Below are 27,944 nucleotides of genomic sequence, written 5' to 3' on the forward strand. Positions count from 1 at the left end.
AGCTACACGTTACTTAAAATTAGTAATTAAAATCTTGGTTCATCTATAAAATGTGTGCGGCCCAGAGTTGCTGGCTTTAGAAAACTGATGATGGGGGTTCTCCTGGGACCTGTGCTCCCTCCGTAACCCTGCATCTGTCTGTGTCTGTGTGTCTGTGAGACAAGCTGTGCTGCAGTGAGCAGACAGCCTTTGAATAGTTGTTGGTCACATGCGCCAGGCAGTGAGCATCTCTTTTTAATTTTGCATTTGTTTTCCAAACAGGATCTTATAGAAAATGTAGTGACTGTGGCTGAAAACACTGCCGATGAGCTGGCCCGCAGTGATGGAAGGGAAGTGCAGTTGGAGGAGGATCCTGATCTGCAGCTGCCGTTTCTTTTGCCAGAAGATGGTTATTCTTGTGATGTTGTCAGAAACATTCCAAATGGTTTACAAGAATTTTTAGACCCTCTGTGCCAGAGAGGTAAATTAGTCTACATGCCTGAATCTGAGCTACGCCCCAGGTTGAAGCGAGCATTTTATTCATTGTCCATCTCATAGGGTAGTCCACTTGTGTGGGAGTGCACCCTCATGCTGTCTGGAGAAGTCCGTGTTCCACTGACTTGGAGAAATATTTCATGGTGATGTAAGGTCAGAAGTGTCGAGACACAGAGCCCTTGGGCATGTTTTGTGACCCTGTAGTGAGCATCTGCTCTGCGCACTTGATGTCATGGTTACATTTTCTGCCTGGGCTGATAACAAGGAACCGTTTATTGTTCTCCCTTCTTGGTATTTTATGAGCGTAGTAGGTTGATTCATTCCTTTAGCACTAAATTGTAAACTTTGTTGATACCAGCATAGCAGTTAAGAGCAACACAAGCTTTGGAAGCAGACTGCCTGCATTCTAAACCCACCTCTGTCACCTACAGGCTGTGCTGCCATTGGCAGGTGACTTTGGCACCTCAGTTTCTTTTCAGTGAAATGGGCATGTTGATAGTACCCAGCTAAGAGATTCTTGGGAGGACTGAATGGGTTCCTGTGGAGCATGCAGAACTCTAGCACAGAGCGAGTGGGTGTGAGTGCTGCTGCTGCTGTGGCCAGCACTGCCAAGCTGGCTTGCGCCTGTGTGCTGGTGAGACCCAAACTCCAGCATGTTGTGTGCTTTTCTGTGTGAAGGGCTTATTGCCCTGAAAGGTTCGAATACAACTGATTGCCTGGATTTTATTATGTCACTTTTACTACATTTTCTTGTGATCTGTACTGATCAAAAACACCACAGTTATTTCTGATGTATGAGGTTTTGTATTAGACCAAATTTTAATCCCAGTCTGCCACTTTTTCATAAAGTGGAAAACAGCTCAGATGAGTAGAAAGTTAGACTCAAAGTGTAGGGGTTTGTTTAAACACATAAAAGTAATAACGATAGAGGTTTTATGCCCGTAGGTATATAAATCTGGTGAGTGTGATTTTTAATTTCAGTGAATGTTTCACTCCCCACAATAAATACGTTTTTATACCTTTCAAGATATCTTCAGAGTTTCTGATAGTTAAAAAAATCATTTTACAAAGGCTGCTTCTTTAATGAAATGTGTTTGCAAAACAGTTACCTCTGAGCCTTTCCAAAAGGTGCTCAAGGCTCAGTGCCATCCTCAGAGACGCAGAGAGAGGCCAAGGTGAGATGAGGCTGGGGTGAGGTCTTTTAGGAAAGTGTGTGTGAAGGAAGAGGGGTAGGGCAGGAGTAGGCAGGGAGAGCCTTCAGTCTTGGTAGAGGTGCACCTGTGACGAGGTTGGGGAAGGAGGAGGGCTGGGTTTCAGTGCAGGTCTGAGAAATGGAGTGGGCCTGAACTAGCCCCAGAGCATTAGTTCCGTGCTCTGCCATTCCCTGGAAAAAGCCTCATGCCACACACTGGTGGACCCAGAGGCAGCAGCACAGCTTCCAAGCGGCAGGCAGTCGGCCACCACGGGACTGCTGAGAAGTATCCTTCCCAGTGTGCTGCATCTCAGCAAGTCAGAAAGCACAGCCAGCTTTCCTTCCCACAGGCTTCTTCCCCACACACGGGTTACTTAGAGCGTTAGTCCTCGGACGGTCTCCTCACTCCACTTTTTCATTCTGTTCTATTGTTCATATTGCCATGGTATCTTAAAACCATGGTTTGCGGATGGCGCTCCTGCCAGGAACTCTTCCTCTGTCATGTGTGGGATTAATTTAAACTGTTGAGCATGACATCATCTTCCAGCCTGCCTTCTTCACCTTGAAATACGCACACTATAGATGTCATTCATATTGAACTGTATATTATTAATATCTGTGCTGTTACCGTTGTCGGTACTCTACTCCTGCTGTTGAACTTACACACTTACTTATTTTCTTAATTCTAATCAGGCGTCCTTTTATCTGGAAAACCTCAGTGTCTTCCTAACACTTAACATGTCTCCCCCAGGAGTGATTCTTAGTTACTTGCTTCTATTTTTGCAGTGGTCACATTGTGTTTGAAACGCGTGCTGCTGTCTGTCTTCCACGTTTAGTGAGGGTGGTCCCTCAGAGCCTGGGCTTGACCAGCTGCACTTTCTCTGATCCTCAGCACCTCACATGGGCCTGCTGTATGTTCAGTGCTCAGTAACTAGTTGTTTTTATAATTAATACCTTGCAAATAAGCATGTAAGGTGACTACTAGCATTTTGCAAATGCGTATAGTTTATAGGTTAGAAGCAACTGCCAGTTTTGTCACATGTGCCATAGGGCGGATCCTCACCAAGTTGGAAATAGTGAGCTCTTGACTTGATGATGGAGTATTCTTTGTGACTTCCCCATAAGCTCTCTTAAATGATTAATTTTAGGACATACGTGATATTTCCGTGGCCGAGGCATCACCACATTACTTCATGTGTGTTAGATGGTCATTGTACACGTGGCTTAGTGCACAGGTGCCTTTAGAAGACTTACAAAGAATCGAGTGTTCTCTTTCATGACATCAGTGTTTTTAATGCTTCACACTCAATTCTTTACAAGCTGATTAAAGAATTACTTTGTGCCGTCAATATATATTCCTTTGTTTCCTTCATACAATACAGTTCTGTGAGAAAAGACTGTACGACCAGCCTGGACTCATTCCTGGTCTGAGATGCATTCCGTAAGCTAATAAAGCCAAACCTCTATTTGTAATATGGTCCAGAGCTTGTTATGGAAATGCGGCCCTTGAAAAAAAATAAGAAAATAATTTATAATTGTTCAGATTTCAAAATCATGATAAATTAGTGATTCCCTGAAACATGAGAAAGAGAAGCAAGTTGTAGGTTATATTTCCATGAATCTGAATTGAAATAGTGATTTAAAAAATAAAAAAAAAACACTAAGTAAAATTACTTTGTATACTTACTTTAACTGAATATGTTTTTGACATCTCCTTTTTTGCCTACCATAAATAACCTAATTGTCCACAAATAACGGTCAGAATTTTCTCCTTGTTGAACCACTGGAATGGGTGAGACTGTCAGCTACTGCCAGGGAAAACTCCTCACCAGTCCAAGCCATTAGACCACTTGAGACTGTGGTGAAAAGCTGCGCAGAGTCTGTCACACAGGACGCTCTTGATGAATGTTAGGTGCTGATAGTGGGAAGAAGATGGCAGTAGAGAAAATGTACCGAGGATTGTTCAGGGCCCGTGTGATAGATAGGAGTTGGTCAAAAACATTGCTGAGAAACAAAATAGGATTTGACTAAATGAGGAATGACCTAGTTTGAATTGAAAGGCTTACTTTTACAAAGCATGTCATTTGTCCCTGATGAAAATATCAGAGATATTCTTGAAAACATTATAAAATGATTCTGAACTTTATTTGTAAGAAATTTAAATTAGTATGACCTTAAAAGTAAATTTGGACAGAGTAATGAGGAGGACTCCTAGAATTGTTATACAAGTTACCCAATAATTTGAATGTAAGTAGTTGAACCGAGAGTCTGACGTGCTGGCAGACACCCCATGCTCGTATTGTTTTCTGGCTCCTTCCCTCTTTCCTTTCCCTTTGCTAAGTAGGTATTCTGAATGTTATTAAGGATCTCTTAGTGTAGTGGAGTAAACAGTTCTGCAAGGAAGTAATGACAAGGCTATTTGGTAATTTCTTATAGGAGTAAGAAAAAAGTTCTTTTGGAACACAGAGGAGTGGGAGGCCAATTTTACTTTACTGCTTGGTGCTGAAATGCTCTTGGACCGAAACAAATGGATAATTTTAAATGTCTGGTAATTCAGTTTGCAGAGGGGATTAAAGGTGTAGAGTAAGAAAAATCAATACCGTGTATTGGATATTAAGCAATTGGTAATTAATCTTGCTTCCCTTATCTTGACAAGATGTGCTTTTTCACTTACAATTTGCTTGTTTCCTCCTTAGGATTTTGCAGGTTAATTCCTCACACACGTTCACCAGGTACTTGGACAATATATTTTGAAGGTGCAGATTATGAAAGTCACCTTCTGCGTGAGAACACAGAGCTGGCAAGTATTTTGAGGGTACCATGAAGTGAAATGGATCCTTAGGACTTGAAGATGTGATGCAGATTTGTTTCTTTCTTACACTGAAGATTGGTGTGATAGCAGAGTTTTAAAATCACCGTTAAATACTGATATTCAGAAATTTTCAAGCCATAATTCATATATATGTATTTTTTCCTCCCAAGCCATGTCTATTACAGTTTTGTCTGTAAGCAGTGGTGCTTTTTAAAATAAAGAACACTTATACCCATGGTTATACCGGTCTTAATACATATTTTAAAACATGTTAATATGATAACCTTAAAATATTTTCTTAAAATTCTTTGGCAGAAATATTTCATTCTTTTATTGTCAGTTCTGCCTTGTCTTAAATATATATCAAGCCATTTAGTAATATTTTATATCTTTTTGAAAGAGTGGTAAATCCCAAAATTTCCCAGCTTCATACATGTTAAGAACAATTCTACTTTGCCTCATATAGACAGTTTTAAACACAAACAGGAATTTTTGTATATTCAAAGTAATTAATTTGGCTTCCTGGCATACCTTAGGTTTGAGCATTATATCATGGCCATCTCCAGAAATTGAATTAATTGATGATCGTTCTTTTGTACCAAATAGATGATCACATTGAACTACTGACAAAGTGAACATACCCCTAATACTTTTTTTTTTTTTTTTTTTTTGAGACAGAGTCTCGCTCAGTCACCCAGGCTGAAATGCAGTGGTGCAATTTGGCTCATTGCAACCTCTGCCTCCTGGGTTCAAGCGATTATCCTGCCTCAGCCTCCCAGTAGCTGGGATTACAGGTGCCCGCCACCACACTTGGCTAATTTTTTTGAATTTTTAGTAGAGACGGGGATTCACCATGTTGGCCAGCCTGGTCTCGAACTCCTGACCTCAAATGATTCGCCCATCTCAGCCTCCCAAAGTGCTGGGATTACAGGCATGAGTCACCTCGCCCGGCCCCTAATACTTTTTATTGACTTTACTAACTGCTGTCTGTTAAGTCCCAAATAACAGCAGCAACTTCTGTTTACCCAATTTTGTGGAAAAACAAGTACCTTCTAGGTAGATTCACTCATTCCTCGTCTTTTTAGTTTATCCTAAGATTCCTCAGGAGATTTCAGGTTTTGATTTAAAAAAAAATAATAATTCTAATGTCAACTAATTTTATTTTCCTTAAAATAGTCTCTTACAAGCTTTAGTTATTATCCTTCTAAATTAAAAAGCCATATGTATAATTACCACCTCTTGGCAAGGTACCTTCCTGCTTATATATTTAATTACTTAAGTTCCTCCTTAGTGTGTATGCACTGTTAATTTTCTTCTTGAATTTTGTTTACTCTTTGGCGTATAGGAATGACATGTATAGAACACGTAACTTCAATGAGTAATTTCGCTTTCTCATTCTTTGAGTCTGTCAGGAGCTGTCTTGCCTTACAGTCTGTCAGTTTTAGGCTCCTTACCCAGCCAGGCGGGCTTCACTCAATAGCAGCGCGCTCTGGGTGCTGCTGCATGAGTCCTGCAGCGGCCGTGGTGCTGCGATTTAAAATAAAATGACTGCTGGGTTTTCACAAGAGACAAAGATGTTAGGTCATCTTTGTTATAACCATTTTTTGCAGTCCTCCCCGTGGATAGTGTAAAATAAGTTTAAATTTCTTCTTTGAAAACACAAAAAGACTGGTAATTTATTTTGAAAGGTAATAAAGTGAAAATTGAATTTTGTCCTTACGATCAGGCTTTCTACCTGATAGTAATGGGGGTTTAATTTTATTTTATAAGCTAAGTTCTTCAAATCACATTTAAATAGCATTTATGACTAAATTCATCTTTAAGACTTGAGTCAAGAATATCGATTTAGTTTACCAGATTAATACCTGAAGAGTATCTGTATTAATTGAAATTTTTTTTTACTGTTTATCTTCTCATCCTTTTTCTTTCCCCATTTGCTCCAGTGAACATGATTCACTAGATCATGAGTTGTCTGACCATACAGAAGCACTTCCATTTCAGTCATAAAATAAACCTTTGTTTTCATCCTTTAGGCTCAGCCTCTGAGGAAAGAACCTGAAATAATCACTGTGACCCTAAAAAAGCAGAATGGAATGGGCCTTAGCATTGTTGCAGCAAAGGTAGGCCAATTAGTCATGTGCGAGTTGTTCTCTCCAGTCTTTCGGCATTGAATCAGTGGTTGTCAGAGTGGATCGTGTGGGAGTACTTTACCACCTGTGTATAAGGTGCCTGTTCAGTTCTGTTTCTGCGTAGGAGAGGAATGGTGTTACATGAATGAAGCCAGTGTGCTCACTGGGCCCAATTAGTTGAGGGATGGTCTCCTACTCTGAGAATGTTGCTAGAGTGATACTTTGAGATTGAGCAGATGGTGCTCAGAAGGAAACAATTTAAAGGCATAGTCAAAACTTGATTCGCACAGTGAGGAGAGAAAGCATTGCTACAGCAGAAAACTGCATCGTGGGAGTGGGGCACAGGGCTGTCACCTCATCATAGTGGGCCACTGGACTCCTTTCTCAGACTCCAGTGCACATAAGAACCACTAAGGACTTTGCTACACAAGGAGATTTCTGGTTCTCATTTCCAGGTGCCTTCCAGTAAGTCTGGCGTGGAGCTTAGGAAATGGCATTCTTAACCTAGGCCTTATATAGTTCTGATAGGTGTTGACTGCTGGACCACCCTCCTGGAATTCTTGGGGTTTGAATCCCTTCACCCGCTAGTTTTGGCAGGATATTTAAAGCTACACAGATCTTTTCTTTGAGTTAAAGAAATGAGTATTGTGACTTGGTGTTACTCACTCATGAGCCTCTTCCAATATGGAATCTCAATTATGTTTGCTTAGAATGAGTTTTAGCTTTGAATCATATTTAGATATTTTCCGTGAAACAAATATATGTTTAGCTAATATTCAGTAACTAATGTTTCAGTCAACTTTGCTGATATTTTGCTTAAAAATAACACTTTGGCCACTACAATTTGTATTTTTGTTTCTATCTCTAGGGAATATATGAAAAGCTTGAAACTGTTACATAGCAATATGATAGAAGTGCCTTCTGAATTACGCAGTTAATGTGCCTTGAGAAATATTTTAATTGCTAATAGTCAAAAATTTTAGTTTATTTTTCTTTATACCAGAATTATATTATCCTGAATATTGATTTGGAAATAAACGGACTATCATTTGAAACCTTGCCATTCCCATTGCCTAGAGACCTGTGATTTTTAAAAGCTTTCACCGAAGCTTTTTCTTCCTCAGCTGCTCTAATTTGTGAAGGGTCCGTTTGAAATGAGGGTATAGGGGCAGGCCATGAGGTCAGCTTTGCAGCGAACAAGTGCAGAAGTATGAGAAAAAATGTTGAGGTCCTGGCTTTGAACCGAAGGCTAGATGGTGAGCTAATAAGTGGTCTAACAAGTACACAGGCTTTGCCTGGCTGGGCATATTTGCATCTACTGTCCCATCATGCTGTGAGACCTTTTTTATTTTTATGTTTTAAAAGAGGCTGGGTCTTGCTGTGTCACCCAGGCTGGAGTGCAGTGGCACAATCACAGCTTTGAACTCCTGGGCCAAGTGATCCTCCGGCCTCAGCCTCCCAAGTAGCTAGGACTACAGGAGCATACCACAATGCCTGGCTAATTTAAAAAATTTTTTTAGAGACAGGGTCTCGCTATGCTGCCCAGGCTGATCTCGATCAAACTCCTGGCCTCAACCAGTCCTCCCACCTCGGCCTCCCAAAGTGCTAACAAAGCTTTTGTGTCCTACTTTGCAAGGACTTCCTGGCAGCTCACTCTGCTCATCTCTGTCCCCTAAATCAGGGTACTTTTAGAACTGGAATTAAATCATGAGTTTGGTATCTTTTTTCCTGTCAGACTGACTCTGTAGCATCTTCACTGTAGCTATCCCCACTCCCAGACACAGTCCCCAGCATATAGTAGGCAAAAAATACTTGTTGAAAAATAGCAAATAAGAACAATTTTTTTTTACCGAGTGGGTATTTGATTTGCTGTTACACAAGTTTAATCCTGGAAGTTATTTAAAATAACACATTACCAGCTATATTAGCACAACTCTCACTGAATTAGCTATCAGGAAAATTTGTTATCCATAATCTTAGTCGTAACAACACAAATGCCTACGAAACAATATGTGATTAAGATCTAGTGCAAGTACCATAAAACTTTACCTTTGTGTATTTTGGAGAAATTAAGAAGATGAATGGGCGTTGTAGCGGTTGTGGAGGGCATCTTGGGAGAAGTGGAGTTTCAGCTAATCCTTGGAACAAACATGATTGGAATAAAGGAATAAGGGAGATATATTGTGGGTGGGAGTGAGAGCACAAGCAGAGATAGAAGAAACGAGTCTTGTGTGGGCCACTTTTGGATAAGGTGAGACCTGTGCGATTACTAAGGAGAGCAGAATAAGGAAAGCAGTGCTTAATTAGTTTTAAAACTCTTGATTGACAGGTTAAGGAGTCTGTGCCTTATCTTGTAGGCACCGCAAAGAAATGCAGGATTTAGAACAAAAGAGGAACATGATGAAACTGACATTTTAGGAGGCTTCATCTGGGTCTGGTGTGCAGGATGGATTAGAAGAACTTGGGAAGAAAGGTGGGCGTCTGTTCAGGAGTTCGTCAGAGGAACCTGAACCCTTTTAGCGTATGGGTTGAAGGTGCCACGTGGGGCATAGTGAGCTGCCTCTCAGAGACCAAGACGTGTGGGGTTCACCTGTGCAGGCAGAGGGTAGTCCAGGGCCCTTCAGTCCACCTCACCATCTAGAATTTCTGCTTACTCCTGGTAAGGGTTCTGCTCACAGGCCATGTTTCCAGGCTGTTGCAATTTAAGGGACCAGGACTCAAACATTTGGAGATGGAAAAGGGGAACTATCAGCCATAGAGCTATGTTTTCTCTTTGCTTACCGACTGAGTCAATGCCCATTTTCAGGAAAAAATCAGAATCACAAATTACCCTACTGTACTCAAATCTGTGGGCAGAATGTAACCTCCATATTTTCTGTTATGTTCATCCTGTAACCTTATTTTAAATGCTCTTCTTACCTGGGGTTTTAAGAGTGTGGAGGTGGAAGTAGGGGGCTTCCACGATCAGTGTCCACCTCTTCCAGTTAAAAGAAGTATCTTGCAGTACAAAACTATTTGTTTCCTATAGATTCAAGTCTAATTTACTTCTGCATTCAGTCTTTCAGAGTTTTTGGTATTCTCTTTCGCATGATTTCCGGATGTATAAAGGAACCAGCATTACCTTACAGCAGGGCAGAAGGAGCGGAGCTCTGGGTTCACTTGGCACTTTCTCACCTTCTCCTGGGTGGCCTCTGGCCTCTGGTTGTTTGTCTCTGAATTTTGACCTCTGTCCTTGGCAGGGTGACAGGGGGCAATTAGGACAACAAGCCAGCTTGAAAGTCACACCTGAGCCTCTGTTCAGTTTTACTGTGGCAATGCAGGCAAGAGGCTGAGGGACAAGGTGCCAGCCCCAGTGTCAGGTGACAGTCAGATGATGCCCAGATGAGGAGAATCCTCTCACTTCAAGGAGGAGCTCCAGAAGGAAGGTTCTGCCAGTTATGAACCTGGGAGGGAGAGGGGAAGGAGTGCAAAAGGTGTCAGGAAAAGTGCCTCAGCTCAGACGCTCAGGCACGGGTGCAGAGCCCTAGGAGTGCCCGACTGTGCCTGAGTCCAGGGAGCCCATGCTGCTTGAATGGGCTCCACCTGGCCTCTGCCCATTTGTGCATCCATGCTGCTGCCCACACCTGTCTTTGCTTCTTGTTTTTAGATCCTTGCACTTGGTCAGCTCTTCCACACCCAGCCTCTGCTAATCCCTAATCCCCTCTTCTGTGGGGTGTGAAGTCTCCTGAGCTGCTGTATGTCCTCTTTGCATTTGCTCTTACACAAGGAAGCCTCAGAAGAAACACAACCTTCTCTCTGTATCGTCAGTGGAAAGTAATTTCGTCATAAAAATAACTGACTCTGGAATCTTTGCTATTACAAAAATATTTGTCATTTGTGGTGAAAAGGTACAGTAGGTATCAGTGTAGTAGAATTACTGGCTTCCGTGAGTCTAATGTGATTTAGGAGTCTGCAGGGGTTAGCTTCAGGGTATATTGTAACTTCAAGACTAGGTTCTTTGTACTTTTACTAGTATTAGAATAAACTTAATATGAAAGTGGTGTCTAATAGTTAAAATAATATTTCAGAAGAGAATATTACTGCCTATCGTGTGAAAAGTAGAGTGTAAATTTTCACTTTTAAACTTTAAATCTCCAGCATTTAAAAAAAAAAATTAACAAAAGATATTTACAAAGATTTGTAAAGAAGACCAGGAAATAACAATGTTAATAGTACTTCTAACTGGGTTGTAGGCTATATTAATAGAATTGGGGCTTAATGGGGCATAGTAACAGTATAGAAGGTTAGGTACATACAGTCAAAAAGATGGACCTTTCACCAGCTGAAGCTAGATTGGGGATGTGTCTGATGTGCATGTCTACACTGCACCTGCAAATTTGTGACTCCTGAATTAAACATGCTTCCCTCCCCCTCCTCAGGTCACTCACACAGCAAGTCTTCCCTGGTAAGAGGAAGGTGAAGGTAGTTGTCCCCTTAGAGCAGGACACTCCAAAAGACAGCCTGAAGAGGTTTTGAGCACCCGCTCTATTTGGCATCCTTGTCTCACTCTCCCATGCATGGCTTTGCTGCCTCCGTGGGGAGTCAGACGGGAAGAGGTAGAGAGTGGCTGGAAAGGCCCTGCTCTTCCCTTTGCTGGGGACATAGACCTGTGTGTCCCTTTCCTAAAGTGGGGAGAGATCCTCCCTAACTTGTAGATGATGTTCACTTTGTTCTTGTTTTTGGTCTTTTCAAATACCTTCCACAGTGAATAATGTGTATAAATTGAAAACTGGAAGAAAGAAAAGGGAGTTCAGATTTAGTTCTAAAATGGTTAACTTGGCCAGGTGCCATGGCTCATGCCTATAATCCCAGCAGATGGGTTTAGGCCGAGGCAGGAGGATCACTTGAGCCCAGGAGTTCAAGACCAGTCCAGGCAACAAGGTGAGACCCCATTTCTACAAAAAAATCAAAAAGTATACTGAGTGTGATGATGTGCACCTGTGGTCCCAGTTACACTGGCGGCTGAGGCAGGAGGATGGTTTGAGCTCAGGAGGCTGAGGCTGTGGTGAACTGTTTTTTCATCATTGCACCCCAGCCCAGGTAACAGAGTAAGACCCTGTCTCATAATAACAATAGTAAAATGGTTAATCATCAGCTTATAAAATAGATTTAGTGAGACTAAGCGTGGATTTGACGCTCATGAAAGTTTTTTTTACCTAGTGATAAAAGTTTTCTTCTCCTGGTGAGATGTCTGTGATCTTAGTCACTTCATCAGCACATGCCCCTTGACCACTTGAAAGATGAGACAGAATAATATGAGTGAGGAATTATATGATCGATGGTCATTATCCATGGCTGTTTGCAGAATGTCTCAACTGCGCTCCAGAGTGGAAGTCAGTGCTGAACTTGAAGGATGAGTCGGTGTTAGCCAGGTCAAGGATGGCAGCGGGCCCTGTGCACAGGCTCAGCCCAGTTTGGGCTGTCAGGGGAAGCCATGTGGGGTGTGTGGAGAGGCAGATAGGACCGGATCATAGAGTACAGTGTCAGCAAGCTTTTTCTGTAAGGGGCCAGACTGTGGAGATTTTCTGCTTTGCAGGCCATGTGGAATCTGTTGCCCTGAGTAGTTCTGCTATCATGGCAGCCACAGGGCAGTTTGTGGCATAGCGTGGCTGCGTTCCAATAAAACTTCATAAAGAAAGGCCTTGTGATGGTGGGTCTCGACAGAGCTGAGGATTTTATTATAGGTGAAATAAGGACCCTTGAGGTTTAAATGAGGCATGATATGATGAGAGTGCAGTTTTTAAAGTTTATTTTTACAACTCTGGAACATGGATTAGAGACGCTCAGAAGTACAACCAGAGACTAGTAAGTAAGTTGTACTAGTTTTCCAGATGAGAGGTCGTGGAGGCTTACAGTAGGGTCGTGGCAGTGGAGATGACGGGATGGTTTGCTCTGTGTGCAGAGGACAAAGGCGTTCTGGAACAGACACCCCGTGAAGGCAGGCATCTTCTCTTGTCCACTATTGAAAGGTTGACAGTTTCTGGTTATGGTAGGTACTGATACATATTTGTTGAATGGCAGTTTTTGGATTGGCTTATGAGTTGCAGTAGCGGATGAAAGAGGGAAGTACGATGAATCTCAAGAAGATGAATCTTGATTCTGTCTTGAGCAGCTGGACATATGGAGGTGTGATTTACAAAGGCAGGGAAACTGAAGGGGGCAGGCATGGTGGCATCAGGAGTTCAGCTTTGAACATGTCACACTGGAGATGTGGGATGCCTGTTCAGGTGAGTGAATAGATTATCTGGTAGATAGCTGGATAGTGAAGCTCAGAAGGTTAGAGCTAGAGATGAAATTTGGATGTCAGCATATAGATGCTCTGAAGGAAATAAAGAAAATGGCCTGTTAATTGGACAGTGTAACATTTTCAGAAATGAAGCATCTGTTAATGCCTTTTCTTGAAATGAGAGAAATGAATCTAGCAGTTCCCTGGCATACTGGATTACTAAATACAGTCCATTTTTTTCCCAGTTTACTTGTAATTTCTGGTACTTGGAAAGTCATCTAGTACATACACACTGCCGAGATAACACTGTATAGTTGATAGGTATGTGGGTCTGCCTACATTATTATAATAGAGTGGAGGTATTTTTGAGATTTCAGGGGTGTATTCTGAGTGCAGGGTAGGGCAGTATACAGGGGGATTTCACCGTTAGCCCTGCCCTGCGTCTTACTGAGCCTGTTGGTGTGGCGGCATCACGTAGGATTCTGTTTATGTCTGGGCTTTGCAGTCACGCTGCTGCTGTGCATATTCTGCTCCTGCCACTGGCAGCCTTGGAGCACGGAGCACATGGCACCCCCTCTCAAAGCCTCAGTTTCCTTGCCTTTAATATAGTAGTAATAGTTATAGTTACCTCAGCTCTTCAGAGAGAGAAGCTGTGTCAGGCATGTTGAGCCTGGTATTGGATAATCACCTGCTGTTTGTATTCTTGTTAGTCTCATGAGTGTGTGGTATATGTTTTTTCTGCAGAGGAACCTATAGACTTGTGTAGTTAAATTTTACCCCTAGTCATTTGTGTGCTTTTGTTGTTTTCTATAAGCTGCGTGGTTTTTGTCTTTGGCCCGTTCTTTTTTCCTTTTCTAAATTGGTGTATGGGTTAGCTGCTGTAACCCTGAACCATGTTTTGATGTTAAGTTCCCTGACTCGCCTTCCACATGGTGGTTACGTTTTATGAAATCCAGATGATTTGGAAGCAGTGTGGGTATGCAGTTTACTTTTTAAAACATTGCTTTTGGGGACGATCAGCAGGCTACTTCTTGGTCATCTGTGGGACAACATGATGCTTCCTGTTTAATTTGGATTTTAAAATTACAAACAATTCCCTCCTTTTTATTTTTGTAAGTCTTTTTAAAGTCTAAAAGTACAAAGCGAATAGCAGTCAGCGTGGACTGGTTACGTAAGAGCCTGAATATTGCGTTGGTTCTAGGTCGTGTTGATAAATGCCATACAGGGTCATAGCATCCAGCGCAGATTGTGGTGATCCCGGTCTTGAAAAACCAGCTGTCTTGGTTGCTGTTGAAAACTGAGAGAAGTAGACGGTTGATTTTCAGTTCATGAAGTTGTTGTGGTCCCGGAAATGAAAATGTGGTTCTCTGTTGTTGGAAGAACACAGGCAGTGGTGAGTTTCTTCAGGGGGCAGTTGTCGGTGTTCTCGTGCTCACTGTGGTCTTGAAGGAATGCTTTTTCTTTCAGTGTAACTTGTTTAAACCTGTCAATAATTAACTTGCTCATGAAGCAACAACCGTTTAATGTAGCTTGTAATTACACACTCTTTTTTTGTTTTTGCTACTTTTGTGCTGCAAATTCTTAAGCTTCATAAAAACATAAGCCTTCTATATGCTTCTTATTTAAGAAAACAGCCATGATATTTCATCCTGCTGGGTATAATATGGTGAAGGTTGCTTTAAATATGATAACTGCTGCTATGTAACTTGCTGAAGACATGGACAAGAATATCTATGATGTAACCTGTATTTGGCCCCATTAGGTGGTTTTAACTACAGCCTTTCTCTAAAACCTGTTTTTTCTAAAAGTGAACATAAAAATGACACTTTTAAAAGTACTTAGGATATTTTACTATTTTATTTAAAAATAAATGGTTAATTAATGCCTTAAGTATGTTCAAGTTTATGCTTTTAGACAATGTACTGATTTAAAGTTTTAAAATCTTAAAATCATAGCTTAAAATATAAGATTCCTATGCCCTAAAAATGAGATGGTAAAGACTGTTTATTAACATGCCTTCTCACTGTTCAGAGAGTCAGTTTCTCGCATAAACTGTAATTTAGTCCTTTGAAGACTTTGCGACCTTCTCTTGTGTTCTTTAATGGCCTAATTATGACCATGTGGGAAACACCTAGTCAAACAAATGAAGTCAGGAAATTCCGGGTTCCTTTTTAGTCAGTTCCAAAGACCTATTGTGCTTACATTTCTTCCACGGAGATGCCAGAAACATCTTTCCACTAAGTTGTATGAAGTGACACTGCCCCTCATGGCTTCTTATGAATTTGGAAACAATATATTTGTGTGTCAAAAGCAAAATAGTAAATTATATAAAAGAATACTATTTTTACCTGGTTTATAATTTTGGCCTAAGTGCTGATTTCTTGGATTGGCTGAAATACTGAATTCAAGTACAACATTAAAATAACTTAATAGGAACATAAAATGTTGATCCTCTAAAGAGCCATCATAGAAAATGATGATAATTTGTCGAGTTTACCTGGATGTAGAATATTGGCTGTGGGGGTAGCCCAGAGGTTCACACTGCCCCGGGCTTGCCCCATCTCTCTCAGTGGAATCTTAAGTGATCCAGACCCATCCTCTGCACAGGCCAGGACTCTGGGGAGCTTTGTCAGGAGTGTCAGGCTCGCCTCCAGTGGTCTCTTGTGCCTGAAAATCTGCTGAGTCGCACACCGCTTTGCGAGGCTAAGGAGAGTTGTCAAATGCACACACCTGCAAATGTCGCGTGCGGTCTTTCGGGGTTTATGGGCCTCCTGCATCCCATCTGTGGGACCACCTTCGTTCCCTTCATTTTATGGAGAGGGAAGAGAGAGATGTGGTCTGTTGGGTTTGTAGTTGATACAAAGCATAAACGAAACCCAGAGCTGGAACTACAGCCTTGCTCATAGATATCAAGCTCAGTTACCTTGCTCACAGCACCAAACCTGCTGGGGGTAACTTACCATGGACTTCCAAGGTTGCTGAATGTAGAATTCATATACAAAGTGAATTTTAGAACTGATTATTTCAAAATTAAGGTAATTCCTACCCAAGAAGAGAGATCTTTAGAATGTTTTTAAAACCCAAGCCTGGATTTACTTATCTGACTAGAAGTAAAGCAGTTGAAAAGCCCCGAGGAGAGCAGCGAGCGGGCAGTGTGTCAACAGAAGCATGCCTGATGACTGAAATACTTCTGGGCTCTGAGGTCATTCCAGCCACTTATTGTTCTAAAATCACCAGCCAGAGAACCCAGGCTAGGTTTTCTTACCTGAGAACAATAGGGTTGGATTCATGATGATTTGGCCAGCATATCTTTCTTCCTCCTGCTCTTTCTTTTTTTTTTGGATTGTGTTTTAATGATGTCTTTATGCTGTTTATCACGTTGTACTCCCACACGCACTCAGGGTTTGCTACTGGAATGTTTGAAGCCTAGGCTCTGCCTGACCGAGCCTCCCTGTGCGTGTGGGGAGACTACCTACACTTCTATAAGCCCTCTTCTGAAAAGGTGCAGTAAAAGAATTAGAGAAGACATTTGGGGAGCAGTCTTTTCCTTGTTGCCATTTCTCATCGGATGTACAAAGCAACTTATAGGTGCGTGCTTCTTTCTCAGTTCTAGGGAAAGTTGAATGTATGGCAGCTGAGTTATTTCTGTTTTTTATTATAATTTTTGATAACTTTTGGTTCATTTATTGCCATTCTCTCTTGTAACTCATTCTACAGGTAAATTTCAGATACAGCTTTGGTTCATCCTTTTTTTTGTCCTCCTTTCTTCTCTCTCCTCTCCCTCATTAGTCCCATCCCCCCTCTGAAACCCCCTTCTTCCTTTTTAATGGAAAGAAAGGCAGTTTCAAGAGGCATTTTAAGATTAAAATGTTAAGATCAAACAGGCAGTGATCTTTGTGTTTCCTTTTTGCCTTTTTTTTTAAAGGATACAAGATCTAAATCTTCTGCCAGTGTGTGCTACATGTTGGGTGTCCTCTGATATGCTGAAATTACATTGAAGGGCACAAAGGCTGAACATAGCAGTTTGGATGCTGTACTGCAAATGTTCTCAGGGGCCTCCAGACGGGGAAAAGTATATTTAAAAATTTACCTCTGGTATTTAAGTTTGGTTAATTAAATTCCAAAATTGTGCTTAATGAAATTTGTCATTCCCGATGCCTTTTGAATCTGTAACTGCTTTTCAGAAGACCTCTGCCTCAACGTTTCTTTAAAGAAACTGATTTGTTAAATGAGGAATGAGTAATCCTGAATAATTAGTTTTGCAAAGAATAAATGGACTAAAATGCAATAGTATCTTTTCAAATACCATATTTAGGTACCTTTAAGCAAGTAATCCTTAAAACTATTTAGCCTTTCTGGAGTTATCTATAATATTGTGTTCTCAATTTTAATGGCTCTTTTGCTTTTCTTTTTTTTTTTCTTTTGGTTGGAAATCTGGATGTGTAATGTTAGCATGTAAATTATAGTATGGTAAAATCTTGTTTTCGCCATATTATCTGCGTAATTGTAAATGTGTTGCTAGTACCTATCATTACTCATAACAAACATACTATGAAAATCTACATTATTGGTGCAGCACTGTCCGATAGAAATATAATATGAGCTACATGGGGAATTTTCAGTTTTCTGCTAGCTGTGTTTTTTTAAAAAGTGAAGTTAATTTTAATACCATATTTTATATTATCGAATACATCAGAAATGTTATTTCAACATGTAGTCAATATAAAAATCATCAATGAGATAGTTCACATTCTTTTTTCCATACTAAGTCTCTGCATTTCCATATTTCAGTTTGGATGAGCCACATTTTCAGTGCTCTGTCACCACCTGTGGCCTGCCGACTGCCATACTGAACAGCACAGTGTTTAATACCGTTTCACTAGTATTCTTGGAACTGTTTCTACATTTCTGTGATTGTTTTTGGTTGGTAATTACATAGCTAACACTCGAATGTTCTACATGCTGACACACAGCAGCAAAGAACATAGAGCTTCTAGGCCTGGCTGTTCTTTCTTAGTTGGAAAAGAAACAGAATTACCATAAAATGAATTTTAATTGTGTGCGCATGTAAATATAAAGACACTAATTATTTTAATAAATTTTGAGTTCAGCCTTAATAGACTACATAGATTGTCCATTATTGTTTAGAAATAAGACCTAAATTAAGTGGTTTAATATTTCTGAAATTAATAAATTGTTTCATACAGTTTTTTTTTTAACCGTAGGCAGTACAGTTCTCATTTATTCAAATGAAGTGGGGTAGGTAGTGAGAGCTCCATAATGTTAAGGAATTGTTATTGCTCGACAGACGACAGTTTGCTGAGGCATCTGACCAGCAGCAGAGGCAGGGATGCAGCAGAGTTTCTTTACTCTGCTCTTCCCCCAGTCAGGGTGCACATTCCAGGCCTGCACTGCCATAGCCAGATTGAGAAACCTTGGACAGGTGGACACCTTGTAGTTGGACAGAGACTGTGGTGGTTCGGGTTGAAGGTAATTGCCCATATTGATGTGATACAAATAGACATTTCCTAGAGTTCTTTCATCTCTGGGTAATCATTTCTAATTTTGTTTTGCTAAGATAATTACCAGTAGAACTGTAATTTCTCCATTCAGCAGTTGTAGTTAGAATTTTTATGATCAGTTTATGACTGTGAGCTGCACCTGGAGTATAAGTAGGATCCAAATAACCAGAGGTGATAGGAGGGAAGGGCATGTGAACAGGGCCAGTGGGTCTGCAGGAAAGGAGTGTGTACAGAAGGTGCAGGGTCAGTGGACAGGGAATGTGTCCACGGAAACATCCATGAAGCAGAGCAGTCCGTGAAGTGGAGGCCCGAATGCCGACCAAAATGTGGATACCTGTTACATTATCCAGATCCGTATTCTTTACTTGCACATTGTTTTGTCTTCCTGTGTCTAAGAGTATTTTCAAAATATATTTCGTGATGCATTGTCTTGACTTTTAATCAAATTCCATTTTTATGATCAACCTTGAATAGACCTTTTAGATTTTAATGGGTGTTTTGAATTGAGGTCTCTAATAATCATGAATACTTTTTAAAATTTTTTTGTAGAGACAGGATCTCGCCATGTTGCCTAGGCTGGTCGTGAACTCTTGGCCTCAAGCAGTCCTCCCGCCACAGCCTCCCAAAGTGTTGGGATGACTCCCACCATGCCTGGCCCTATCATGAATGCTTATTTCCTTAAATGAAAACCTCCTTTTGTGACAAACAGATATACTTATAAATTCAGTTTACTTGGAATTAAAAGAAGTGGTTATTACTTAGAATTCGGATAAATTCTGAATATATAAGAAAATAGAATGTGTCTTATTTGTGCCTTTCCTGACAATCATGGATTTGAGTTCCCTTCCTAAAAGGGCACATTGGGTGCCAGAGCCTGAAGTGCTTTTGTATCTGTCTTTCTAAACTAGTAATTTTACAGTTTTATTGCTAACCCATATATAATGGGCATATCAGTTGCTTCTTAACTTACTATTCATTCAGTAAAATTACAGACCTCCTCATCTTAGGTTTTTAAAATAGGAAATTGGCCAAATTCCTTATTGATCAATGTTGGTAAACTATAAGTCAACCTAATTGAGAAGCTCTTCTGGAGGGGATAGAGCTCCTTATATTCAAGAAGCTTCTAATGGAGTTGGAGGAAGGAGCCATTTGCAGAGGTAGCTGTAATGCAGGACACAGTGACTCACTGCTCAAAGAGAACAAAGAGAATCCAATGTGATGAGAACATAAGTGAATGATGATACCTTCCCTGACACTGGGAAGGTGAGTGGGCTGGCAGGTGAGCCTCGGAGGTGAATGATGGAGAGGATTTGGGCATATATCTTGCATCAGAAAGACAGTTGGTGTAGAGAGAACATCAACCAAGTCATGAACATGAGTCAGATAGAATGGGAAGAGGTGAGGGGCGATTTGGGTGGAGAATGACGAGAGAGGTTCATGGAGCTGTGAATAACTTATGCAGGAAGCTGCTGTGAATTTTTACAGCAGCTGGCAGTTACAAGAGTCTGGTCAGCATAGTGTGAGCTGAGGTGTGCTTCAGGAAATGCGATTGGATTTAGAGAGACCAGAAGATCAGTCATGAGGAGAGCTTCCTCATTTTGCCAGAATTTGTCTGAAATTTATAATGTAAACTTCAACCTATTTAAAGATAGGGAGTGCAGTCAATATATCAGTAGTACGTGATCAGTTTTGCTTCAGGATTTAAATTTAGGCATTAAATTTTCTATTGCATATAGTATGATAAATTACCTACCTTAAAATGGTAGAGGATTTCGGGTTCTTTAAATGCCATGAGCCGTTCATGTGGAGTCCACATGTTCAGCTTGCATGTTGGCTGTCTGCTTGTATAGGGTGGCTAGGAAGGAAAAGAGCCTAGTGGTTGCCCTCAGGTATGTGATTACTGCTCTGAATGAAGGAGTTGAAACATGGAGTAACAGGTGCCACAAAACTGAAGTTTATTGTGAAACTGGAACAAAGACATCTTCCAAAAATGAAAATTGGGAGTGGCAGAAGAGCTGACTGGCAGGCAGCACCAACTGTGTGTGCAGGGGCTTGGGTTTTAGGGAGAAATGAAACAGTCCTGTTTTCATTTCTGATATCATTCTATTTTATGATTTTAAAAAGGGAGTTTTGTTATTACAGTTTGTCTAAGTAACTGTCATTTTTTTGGTCTGTATTAATTGTGATCATGTAAAACATACCAGAAATGGAGGAAGGAGGCTTGATTTATTGTTCTAAAATATATATTTGGTATTTCCTTGTTTATAAGTGTCACTAAAAATGCTGTATTACTAATATTATTGCTAAACATTTTTCTTGTCAGAGATGATGATAATTGGTTATCTTAGTAAAGGGATGATTTTTATGCTTTACAAGGTCAGTATTACATTAACCGGAAGATAATGCCATGTGAAAATGTCGTGAGGTGCCCATTCTCACTGACAGTTGGCATTCTGATGTTCAGTAATCATTGCTTTTCTGTAGTCAGGTAGAAAGCAGAGGAAAAAATAAGTAGTGCTTGTAGAACTTTTTAAAAACCTGACCTAGGGTACCAGCTGGAAGGGAATAGGCATGCAGCATTTTCAGGAAAAGAAGGAGGAGGACTGTCAGCGCTCCAACTAAAATTATTAGTGGATGACCACAGATAAACTCTGCCGAAGAACAGAAGAAGCTCCCAAATGGCAAGGGTGTTTGTCTGTTTTGTTCATTGATGTGTACGTGGAGCTTAGGACAATACAGGCGCTCGATGGATATTTGTTCCATGAATGAAATTGTCGTTTAAACAGCCGAGTTGTAGAATTAAAGTTATTCATGAATCACATAAAATTATTAAATGTGTGAAAAAATTCAGTTAATTAGATTATGTATGAGGGATTACCTGATTTAACAAATAGGGGCGGTGAGGAGGGTGCTATGTCTTAGAAGTATTTTTCCGTAGTGTGTCTTAGGTCCCTAGATTCAAGGAAACCCAGCATTGTCACAGATAGAGTGAGGCAAAAAGCATATGTATTATTCTTTTCTAAGTGATATGCTAAAATTCAGAAAGTTGCTGTTTATTGAGTGCCTGCTGTATATTTTATCTTTTATTTTTGAAATTTTAAATTTATAAAAAGCTCAGTCTTTGCCAACTATCCCAGTCATGCTTTTTATGGCAAAAGGATCTGTTCAAGGACCACAGGTTGTATTTGGCTGTTGTGGTGTGTGGACTGTGGTGAATGATTTCTAGAGGGAGGTAGCAAGTGGGCCGTGAGGCATCTGGGACTGGGCTGGAGACTTGCATTGAGGTGAGAGTGGAAACCATCCACAGGAAAGATGGGTGGTCAGACACAGAGGGATGTAGGGGTGAGGGTGGAAACCATCCACAGGAGAGATGTGTGGATAGACACAGAGGGATGTAGGGGTGAGGGTGGAAGCCATCCACAGGAGACATGTGGACAGACACAGAGGGATGTAGGGGTGAGGGTGGAAACCATCCACAAGAGAGATGTGTGGACAGACACAGAGGGATGTACGGGTGAGGGTGGAAACCATCCACAGGAGAGATGTGGACAGACACAGAGGGATGTAGGGATGAGGGTGGAAACCATCCACAGGAGAGATGTGTGGACAGACAGAGGGATGTAGGGATGAGGGTGGAAACCATCCACAGGAGAGGTGTGTGGACAGACACAGAGGGATGTAGGGATGAGGGTGGAAACCATCCACAGGAGAGGTGTGTGGACAGACACAGAGGGATGTAGGGGTGAGGGTGGAAACCATCCACAGGAGAGATGTGTGGACAGACACAGAGGGATGTAGGGATGAGGGTGGAAACCATCCACAGGAGAGATATGTGGACAGACACAGAGGGATGTAGGGATGAGGGTGGAAACCATCGACAAGAGAGATGTGTGGACAGACAGAGGGATGTAGGGATGAGGGTGGAAACCATCCACAGGAGAGGTGTGTGGACAGACACAGAGGCATGTAGGGATGAGGGTGGAAACCATCCACAGGAGAGGTGTGTGGACAGACACAGAGGGATGTAGGGGTGAGGGTGGAAACCATCCACAGGAGAGATGTGTGGACAGACACAGAGGGATGTAGGGATGAGGGTGGAAACCATCCACAGGAGAGTTGTGTGGATAGACACAGAGGGATGTAGGGGTGAGGGTGGAAACCATCCACAGGAGAGATGTGTGGATAGACACAGAGGGATGTAGGGATGAGGGTGGAAACCATCCACAGGAGAGATATGTGGACAGACACAGAGGGATGTAGGGATGAGGGTGGAAACCATCGACAAGAGAGATGTGTGGACAGACAGAGGGATGTAGGGATGAGGGTGGAAACCATCCACAGGAGAGGTGTGTGGACAGACACAGAGGCATGTAGGGATGAGGGTGGAAACCATCCACAGGAGAGGTGTGTGGACAGACACAGAGGGATGTAGGGGTGAGGGTGGAAACCATCCACAGGAGAGATGTGTGGACAGACACAGAGGGATGTAGGGATGAGGGTGGAAACCATCCACAGGAGAGATGTGTGGATAGACACAGAGGGATGTAGGGATGAGGGTGGAAACCATCCACAGGAGAGATGTGTGGATAGACACAGAGGGATGTAGGGGTGAGGGTGGAAACCATCCACAGGAGAGATGTGTGGATAGACACAGAGGGATGTAGGGATGAGGGTGGAAACCATCCACAGGAGAGATGTGTGGATAGACACGAGGGATGTAGGGGTGAGGGTGGAAACCATCCACAGGAGAGATGTGTGGATAGACACAGAGGGATGTAGGGGTGAGGGTGGAAACCATCCACAGGAGAGATGTGTGGACAGACACAGAGGGATGGCGAGGTGAACAGATGGAAAATTCGGATCAAAAGCTGCAAAGGAGAATACTTGATTTTGCTTTCTGTAGAACTTTTATAAACTTAGTTGCCAGATAATGTAACCACATGAAATTTGAAGTATATACTGCTGTCCAAAATGGAGTTGCTTTGTTAAATTAAGAAATACTATACTGTTTTTAAAATGAGATATGTAATGGATGGTTTTATGCTTACAAAATTTGACCTGCTACAGGCATTTTGTTTTGTTTTGGTTTGGTTTGGTTTGGTTTGGTTTTTCCCTGAGGGGATAAAGGGAGTCAGGATCAACAGTGCTGGCCAGTCAGGCTGTCTTCTGTAAACTTAACTTGTTAACTAAAGGGGACAAATGCGAGTGGTTTCCAGGTGAAAATTACATAGCTCCAGGGTGTTGCAGAAAATCTGTTTTAACTAAGTCATGTGTTGAATCGTATCTTCGTACCTTTCTGTGCTGTATTTTTCCTCTTACTGTACAGTGCCTCGCAGTGATTGAAATGGATTTGTATTTGTCTTCAATTGTTGTGACCTAAGGAATTATGCTCAGTTGTATAACCTTGTCCATAATATCTAAGTAAGATTTCATGCATAGGACTGCTTTCTTTGATAGTTGCAATAAATTACCCAAAATTTTGATTGTTATAGGGTTAGGTTTAGTATAGTCGTGGTATCCAAGTAGAATATTGGTGATTCTGAAAACAATTATATATAGTACTTAAGTCTATCTAACAGAATTTTATTCTTTCATAATATATCAATTCTATGTGAATTGGGTCTTGTTGCTTTGATATTTATTTACAGTTACAGTACATGAGTTATAATACTGATTATTTTCTGTATGATTTTCTCTTACTAAGTTCCTCTGTTTGCCACAAGAAGTTTTTTTATCATTTAAAATCTTAAACTATACGTATGAAAAGAACAAGGGTATAAGGGAGGATATAGGTAAATGGTGAAATGTAAAAATACTGTACTAAGTTGCTTTTTGTATTAAAATGATTGATAGTATATATCATGCAGGTAGTTTTTAGTTTGCTTACACTTGTGGCTGTTCAGAACTATTCTTAAATTAACTTCAGGATTCCAAGTCTATTTTAGTCTCATCATTAACTGATGCATGAATAACTGATTTTTCATACTTCTAATTTTCATGTAAAAATGAGAACCAGGACTTTGTTGCAGTTATCTGTGTACATGTTGGGTGGTTTTATTTTTGTTTTACTTTCCTGCATAGTGCATTTCTTACAGTATATCTTCAATGCAGTGTTTTCGCCTTGTTTTTGCAATAGGGTGCTGGTCAAGATAAACTAGGAATCTATGTGAAGTCGGTTGTGAAAGGAGGTGCTGCAGATGTGGTCAGTATCATTTTGAAAGAAGTACATTTTCAGTGTGTCATATATTCAGCAAATGATGTGAGAGATTCTGCTGATACTTCTAGTTATGTAGCACTATAGTGCTTGTTGGAAGAACAAATAGGGTATCTACTCATCATTACCTTTTCTTCCTCCCTCTCTCTTTGCTCTGTACCCCTAATCCGTGCACACACCTGTGGATTTGCCTAGGATGGACGTCTAGCTGCAGGTGATCAGCTCCTCAGTGTGGATGGACGAAGTCTGGTTGGACTCTCTCAGGAAAGGTATCATTGATTTATTTGCTTGAAGCTTAGTATTAGCATTTTTAGGTGATTTTTGCATTGAATGTTGAAATCGGAAGATAAAAACTATGCTAAAATGTGCTCATATTACTCTTTACCTTTTAGAGTGTACATGACATTTCACTTGTTATCAAATTATAAATATATATTTTAATCTAGTACAGTTTCTTTGAAACTTGAAAGAAACATACTCAACGCTTCTTTAAATTTCTGAATATTATCTTACTATTCTTAATATGATAACAGGAGATGTGTTTGCCTATTTTCATAGTCAGTTTTCAAAGGAGAAAATGGGTAGTGAGTAAGCTGTCTGGAAGTCAGAACCATTACTCAAAATAATAGATGAGGCTGTGTAACATGATTTTCCATTGCTGTGATCACAGCGATTCATGACAGAGCAGGCACTGCGTTTTAGTCTTTCTTACATGTGTAATCTTCTTCTCCTAGGGCAGCAGAACTCATGACAAGAACAAGCTCTGTGGTGACACTGGAAGTAGCAAAGCAGGGTGCCATCTACCACGGTCTGGCCACCCTTCTCAATCAGCCATCCCCCATGATGCAGAGAAGTAAGGACCAGTAGGGAAACAACAGTGTTTTACAGTCATGGCCTCTTTGAATAGTCACAAAACCCCCATGGAGGAGGTACTGGTGTTACTATTGCCCCAGTTTTAAAGATAAAGAAATTGAGGATGAGAGCGCTTCAGCACAGTGCCTGGGATTCCCATGTGAACCTTCTGACCTTGGAGCCCACACTGTGAGTCACCAGGACCCCTCCCTGTCACCAGGAGCCATTTAACTTCACCCCCACAGGGCTAGTTGACTGCTGGTGAGCTTCCATAGGCCCAGCACATAGTAGGTGCTCAGTAGAGAATGAATGTGACGTGTTAAGGATGAACTGGGAAAAAAACTAAAGAATGAATGAATGGATTTTCAGTTTTGATAGGCAGACTCAGGTTTTTTATTTTTTTTTTTTTAAAGATACTTTAAAAATGGTTAGATTTGTTGCTTAAAACAGTGAAGTTTCAGTTAACGAGAAAATAAGCTTTGAAAGTGTTTATCTTCCCATCATTACTAATTAAGTAAAAATATTTTCTTTATTCTCAGTATATTTACTTAAAAGCTATTTTGTGATTCTGTAGGAAGAATTGACTTTTATCACCTTATTTCTTATGCTAAGAACAATTCTTATGGAATTTTAATGATAATCAGGGTGTTGAAAATAAAATCTTAAGAGATACTGAATATGCTTTGATTCCAGTTTCAGATCGTCGTGGCTCAGGTAAACCCCGACCAAAGAGTGAAGGCTTTGAGCTCTATAATAATTCAACTCAAAATGGGTCTCCTGAGAGTCCTCAGCTGCCTTGGGCAGAATATAGTGAACCAAAGAAATTGCCTGGTGATGACAGACTGATGAAAAATAGAGCTGATCACCGTTCCAGCCCCAACGTAGCAAGTAAGAGTGACACTTTTTTGCTTCCTAAGTACACTTGTGGTCACAGTCTGAAGTGAGAGGAGGCACTTTGTGGTTTGTTAATTATTAAAATTATTCTCTGCAAACATTGGCTAACTAGGATATGGTTTTCATAAGGGATATCATAAGTAACATTTCTCTAACAAAAACTAAGATGGAAAAACTTTAGATTCAGTTGATCCCATAAGCAAATACATTAATAACATCTCTATTTGGGGTTGGTAAATTACCAAGAGAAACTAAAATAGTTTTACTTTTTTTTTTTTTTGAGACGGAGTCTCACTCTCGCCCAGGCTGGAGTGCAGTGCAGTGGCGCGATCTCGGCTCACTGCGCAAGCTCCACCTCCTGGGTTCACGCCATTCTCCTGCCTTAGCTTCCCGAGTGGCTGGGACTATGGGCACCCACCACCACGCCCGGCTAATTTTTTGTATTTTTAGTAGAGACGGGGTTTCACCATGTTAGCCAGGATGGTCTCGATCTCCTGACCTCGTGATCTGCCCACCTTGGCCTCCCAAAGTGCTGGGATTACAGGCTTGAGCCACCATGCCCAGCCAATATTTTTTACATTTTTAAAGGGTTGTTAACAAAGAGAAGAAGAAATAATAGAAGGATATGCAGCAGGAGACAAAGGCTCACAAAGCCTACAGTATTTACTTTCTGGCCTATTACCAAAAATGTTTACCAGTCCCTGGCCTGATACACAGAGCTACAAAGGTTTTTTTGTAGCTCTGGGCTCTGATGATTTAAAAGATGGATGTGGATATGACAAGACCTGATTTCTTATCTGCCTTGATTTTTTTTTTTTTCATCTCTATGCTAGATACTCACTAGCAGTATGAAGATGAATGAGGTCTTTAAGGAAATTTTATGTTATATATAGGTTGTTTATTTAATATTAAACTTTTTTTTTCCCCCCTGACTTGAGCAGATCAGCCTCCTAGTCCTGGAGGGAAAAGTGCATATGCCTCTGGAACAACAGCGAAGATAACATCTGTCTCTACTGGAAACCTCTGCACTGAGGTCTGATTGATTGATAAGCAAAAGGCTTCTACTGCATTTCCATATTTAGGGTTTGCTTTGGACATCTCAGTTATCTAGTACAATTTTTACTCTGAATTAGCATTGATTATAATTTCTAAATTTGCAGTGTTTTATCTTTTGATTTTTAATATACTAGTCAGGTAAATCAGTTTTAAATTAATAAGTCTGGGCAAAATGAAATGTTATTTATTCTCAGTATGGATCAAACACTTTTTAATGCAGTATTTAACATATACTATTTTTTAAATTTTAAAACAGATCATTGAAAATCAAGTTAGTCTGTATGGTTGTAAAAAGCTCACTTTTTTTGTTCTTCACATTTTACAGGAGCAGACGCCTCCGCCTAGACCTGAAGCCTACCCCATCCCCACTCAGACGTACACCAGAGAGTATTTTACCTTCCCAGCTTCCAAATCCCAGGATCGGATGGCTCCTCCTCAGAACCAGTGGCCAAATTATGAGGAAAAGCCGCATATGCACACAGATAGTAATCATTCCAGTATTGCAATTCAGGTTAGAAATCAAAGATTCCACAC

General features: G+C 40.8%; 1 protein-coding gene across 29 annotated transcripts in view; it reads left to right on the plus strand.

Moving 5' to 3' along the window:
- AFDN (afadin, adherens junction formation factor) overlaps positions 1 to 27,944 on the plus strand; it is a 145,800-nt gene that overhangs the window by 94,360 nt on the left and 23,496 nt on the right. For all 29 annotated transcript variants that reach the window (XM_034963258.4, XM_055114335.2, XM_055114338.2 and 26 more), the window contains 9 exons: positions 262 to 460; positions 4,363 to 4,466; positions 6,512 to 6,598; positions 24,531 to 24,596; positions 24,804 to 24,877; positions 25,343 to 25,461; positions 26,154 to 26,348; positions 27,296 to 27,387; positions 27,736 to 27,921. In XM_034963258.4, coding sequence (XP_034819149.2) covers positions 262 to 460; positions 4,363 to 4,466; positions 6,512 to 6,598; positions 24,531 to 24,596; positions 24,804 to 24,877; positions 25,343 to 25,461; positions 26,154 to 26,348; positions 27,296 to 27,387; positions 27,736 to 27,921 — 1,122 coding nt within the window. The remainder of the gene's footprint in view (positions 1 to 261; positions 461 to 4,362; positions 4,467 to 6,511; positions 6,599 to 24,530; positions 24,597 to 24,803; positions 24,878 to 25,342; positions 25,462 to 26,153; positions 26,349 to 27,295; positions 27,388 to 27,735; positions 27,922 to 27,944) is intronic.

This window comes from Pan paniscus, chromosome 5 (genome assembly GCF_029289425.2).
Source record: "Pan paniscus chromosome 5, NHGRI_mPanPan1-v2.0_pri, whole genome shotgun sequence".
NCBI classification, from domain to species: Eukaryota; Metazoa; Chordata; class Mammalia; order Primates; family Hominidae; genus Pan; species Pan paniscus.